Below are 5,000 nucleotides of genomic sequence, written 5' to 3'. Positions count from 1 at the left end.
ACAATTACACTTGGCTAGCACAGAAGCACACTCAGTTCTAGGCTAACACACTAGCCTCTCTTCATATCTGGCTAGCACACTTGCCTACCTTTTGCAGTTGGTTAGCACACTAGCCCACTCCACTCTAAGCACACTAACCTACCTTTACACCTGGCTAGCTCTGCTGACTCTGGTGTTTCTGCAGGTGGATGGCATGATGGAGAGCTGGGTGCCCAAACTCGCCAACGCCCTAAAGACCGGACTCAAAGACGTCAATGTCATCATTACTGATTGGCTGGTGATGGCCCACCACCATTACCCAATTGCAGCGACGAACACCAGGGTCGTGGGACAGGACATAGCCCACCTGCTGCGCTGGCTGCAGGTGAGACAAACAACAGAAAGGTAGCAGGTAAATCAGGTAAAACAGGCAGGTCACAGGTAAAACACACACACAGTTAAGAAACAGATTCTCTTGATTTGAGAACGTCCCTGTTTGTGTGTAGTAGCTCACATTCCAGTGATGGCAGACTATTTAATATTCTCCTGTGCACTCATTAAACATAATGAATGAGTTCTGATTCTGATGAATAATAGAGAGCAGAGAACTGGTAGAGGTGGTTAGATTTCAATTTCCTCACAAAACCCATTCAGTGAATTTAATAACAAATGTTGGATTAAAGATTGCATTGTGTTGTGTGTGTGTGTGGTCGTATGTTTGAAATGCCAGATGGTCAGGATCTGAGGGACTGCTCAGCTTCTGTTATATTCATACAGCTCAACTTTAAACATGGCGATGTGTAATGCGTAAAAGGAAAGCATAAAAGAACACAGTTACCCCTAAGGACAATCTGCAGATGACCCACTATGGTTGAAAATAGAAAGAGGCCACCTTAGGCCTGAGAATGAGCTTTTGATTCACTTATAATAGATCATGTATTATATAATACAAATACAATAGAACCAATCAGAACAGGTTAAGAGTATGAGTTAGTAAGTTATGGCTTTGTTTGGCTGTATTCCTGACAGGACTTTCTCCAGTACCCTGCCAATAAGGTGCATCTCATTGGATACAGCCTGGGAGCTCACATCGCCGGGTTTGCTGGGAGTTACCTAGGAGACGCAGCACAGATCGGACGCATCACTGGTAAGGACTTAAACAAATTCTGTCCCGTTTATATACATTTATTAAGCAAAACGTCCTGTTTACATATGTATATATATATAAGTTTATATATGTATATGAACAGGACATTTTGCTTTATATGTGTATATAAATCTATATAAAATATGTGCACACATAGAGAACACTAGCCTGGGTACCAGAGGAACTTAGCCCCGCCCACAACATTTGAGGTCTGGAAGTTCGGTCTGGCACGGCTACGTTGGCGAGAAATTATCAAAAATCAAAAAGCTGTTTGTACCAATAAAATTGTCAGGGCGGGCTTTATACGATGATGGACAGATGATCAACCGTAACGTAATCAACCACATCACCAAAGAGCGCTTGGGTTGAATTCGTTTTCAACAAACATGGCTGCCGCTGGAGAGCTGAGATGTAGATGTGTAGATAGAGATGTTTTAGAAGATCGACAGCGCATTCATTTTGAAAGAGGAACAGAGAAAAACGCGATCAAGGCATTTGTCGATCGAAAATATGTTTTTGCCGTCCTTCCTACGGGATTCGGTAAAAGTTTAATTTATCAGCTGGCCCCGATGACGACTACGTTGCTCTGATTGGTTGTAGGTCTATCCAATTGAGCGAAGAGGCATTTTTTTCCTGGTTCGGTTGAAACACGCCCCATAATCACAGCCCAATGGAGCAGTATCAGACTCATATTCTGACTAGAATTATGAGTATGACATCGTCAGGCTAAGAGAACACTGAATTATACAGACATTATAACAATTACATATGCACATCAAAGTCAACAAGTCTTTCTCTTGGAAAAGTTAACATTACGAAAATTCCTTAAACTATAGTGTGGAACATTAAGCACATCAGGCCAGTGTTCTCAATCACAGAAGATTTCTTGTGTGTGTGTGCGCAGTGCCAGTGTGTGAGCATGTATTGTATTTCTAACATGTGTGTATGTGTATATACATTATGCGTAAGTTGTGTGTTTGCACGTGTCCAGGTCTGGACCCTGCAGGTCCCCTGTTTGAGGGCATGGCCTCCTCCGACCGCTTGTCTCCAGACGATGCCCGCTTCGTGGACGCCATCCACACATTCACCCAGGAGCGCATGGGTCTGAGCGTGGGCATCAAGCAGCCCGTGGCTCACTTCGACTTCTACCCCAACGGGGGCGCCTTCCAGCCCGGCTGCCAGCTACACGTACAGAACCTCTACACCCACCTCGCCCAGTATGGCCTCATGGGTAGGTGACGTCACTGGGTTGGTAGGGCATAGCCAGGAAGAGAAAAGCATTCTGTAACTCAAAGTAATACTCTGTAACTCAAACTGTCACTTTCTACCTCATCTGAAGGACACAGATCGTTACAATTATGAAGACCTAACGAGCCGTAGGATTAGAAAGACTCATGTTACTCTTCCCATATTAGTCTCTGCAAAAGGTGTTTAATACTTTCCCAGAAAGCACATGTCGTGATGATGATGATGATGTACTCCGTCACGGGATTATAATGAATTGCATTGGATAGCAGCTTTCACTAAATTTCAAGCATGACAGCAGCAACCCATATTTTTCACAGGCCCCCTACACACACACACACACACACACACTTTGTCTTTTGCTGTGGGATTAAATTCTTACCCTGATCTCAACTATGTGAATTGAATAGCGAATCTAAGTCAATGATTCAAACTGACAGACCCAGTAAAATGGATTAGTCTCAGTAAGAAACACTTACTTCATAACGTGTGAAGTGACTGCGTTGAAGACAAACACACGGCACAGATGGACTTCAGATTATTATTTTTTAGAAGGGAAAGTGTTGTATAGAAAAGCACAACTGCATTAAACCATCTGTCATCTTAATTATCATAGTGCCCTCCTCTCCCCCACGCCTTAATCCTCTACGCCTGCAGGCACGAGGGTGCTGATCTGAAGATGCTCACACAATAAGACAGGTGTCAGTTCACTCAGAGAGAGAGAGAGAGAGAGAGAGAGGGAGAGGGAGAGAGAAAGAGGCAGAGAGAGCATGAGCAGCCAGCGGTCCATCAGGAGGATATATCAGACATGAATTTGTCACTTTTCTGTTATGGATCTTTTCCTACCGCTGCGTCGTGTCTGGGAGTGTATTTACATAGAGTACAGATCTCTCGACTGGGAGACTTGAAGACAGTAGCTACAGTTTAAAGATAAAGGTAAATATAGATTACCATTTAGAACTGCACTGGAAAAACAATATCTATGATCTCGATCAGAATCCTAAAATCAATGCCCTCAGTGGTAATGAACCTTCTGGGGAAAATATGTGTTAAATGTTTAGCCAGCCTCACTATCCACTGAGAGGGAGTAGACTACTCAAAGCTGCAGTATGCTATTCTGATGGAAATGAGCACACACTTAAAACACATTTCCAACCGCTCTTCCCATTCATTCAGATCTGTCTCCAAAGCCTCCCCCTCTCGCCTCCCTTTTTAAACCCCCGTTTTTAATCAGCGATGATATAATTATTGAGTGATTAATATGAAAGGCATATGCAAACTGATTTTGTAATCAGTGATTATATTTATGTAATTAATGGGTAAGAAGTTGACTGGCCCGCCCTGTGCACACAAATATGATTGACAGGCATACTAATTTCTCTTTGCCAATCACGCTCATCCTGTGTGGATTGCGACAGCATGTATATTCAGCTTCTGATTGCCAAAGTCTCTCTCTGAGTGCTGAGTTTTTTACCGGACTTCCCTATGACACCAAAACATCTTTCCCTGTTTCCCTGACTCTGCTATCAAAGTCATGTTGACTCTTCCCAAACTCATGTAGATTCCTCTGTGTGTGTGTGTGTGTGTGTGTGTGTGTGTGTGTGTGTATGTGTGTGCGTGTGCGTGTGTGCGCATGCCCAGGATTCGAGCAGACAGTGAAATGTGCCCACGAGCGTTCCGTCCACCTCTTCATCGACTCGCTGCTCAACAAAGACAAGCAGATCATGGCCTACCGTTGCCGCGACGACAGCGCCTTCGAAAAAGGTGTGTGTCTGGACTGTCGGAAGAACCGCTGTAACATGCTGGGGTACAACATCAAGAGGGTGCGCACGGCCACCAGCAAGAAGCTCTTCCTCAAGACCCGCGCCCAGATGCCCTATAAACGTAAGAGTCTAACCCTCTACCCCTCACAAGCCAGATCCCAGATGCCCTATAATCGTAAGAATCGAACCCTCTACCCCTCACAAGACCTGATCCCAGATGACCTAGAATCCTAAGTCCAACTTACAGGTCCTCTATGTGTCTTACCCAATGACTGTATATGACAGTCTAACCCCTTCACATACAGTCAAAGGCCATCCCTGTCACCAGGCCAGCTTTCAGATGCCCTACATTTGTAAGAGTCCAACTTTGTTCTTAGCTTTCAAAGCAGAATGGATATCAAAGGACTTCTTCCCACAGGCCCGACACAATGTTAAAGTCCAGCTCTCTGCTCCTCTGTATCTATCTGAACGTGATAAGACGCTAGATATGAGCACAGATTCTCAGATGCCCTACACGTGTGTAAGACTTCAGCACTCTGCTCCGATGCATCCTCCCTTCCAAAGCTACGAGAACAAGCTACGTTACTGAAGCACAAACAGAACAGTCCACCTGTCAGTCCGCTATCTCACACCTGTCACAAGACCCATTCTCATATGCCCTATAGACCTAACATTGCACATGTAGATGTAGTGTTTGCATGAGTGTGACTGTACTGTTCTCCAAGTTCTAGTGTTTGCATGAGTATGAGACTACGGTTCTCCGTGTTCTAGTGTTTGCATGAGTATGAGACTACTCTTTATCTCTGTATTCTAGTGTTTGCATATGTAAGTGTGATTCTACTTTTGTTCTCCGTGTTCTAGTGTAC

The 5,000-nt window shown here is 44.3% G+C and overlaps 1 protein-coding gene across 1 annotated transcript in view; it reads left to right on the top strand.

Moving 5' to 3' along the window:
• Positions 1-5,000, top strand: part of lipca (lipase, hepatic a) — a 15,875-nt gene that overhangs the window by 6,141 nt on the left and 4,734 nt on the right. Inside the window, exons 3-7 of the mRNA XM_012819362.3 lie at positions 185-364; positions 1,009-1,126; positions 2,118-2,357; positions 4,013-4,255; positions 4,996-5,000. The exon at positions 4,996-5,000 is cut by the window's right edge and continues 110 nt beyond it. Coding sequence (XP_012674816.1) covers positions 185-364; positions 1,009-1,126; positions 2,118-2,357; positions 4,013-4,255; positions 4,996-5,000 — 786 coding nt within the window. The remainder of the gene's footprint in view (positions 1-184; positions 365-1,008; positions 1,127-2,117; positions 2,358-4,012; positions 4,256-4,995) is intronic.

The sequence above is a fragment of the Clupea harengus genome, chromosome 20, assembly GCF_900700415.2.
Source record: "Clupea harengus chromosome 20, Ch_v2.0.2, whole genome shotgun sequence".
Taxonomy (NCBI): Eukaryota; Metazoa; Chordata; class Actinopteri; order Clupeiformes; family Clupeidae; genus Clupea; species Clupea harengus.
This window is presented reverse-complemented; position numbering and strand designations above follow the sequence as displayed.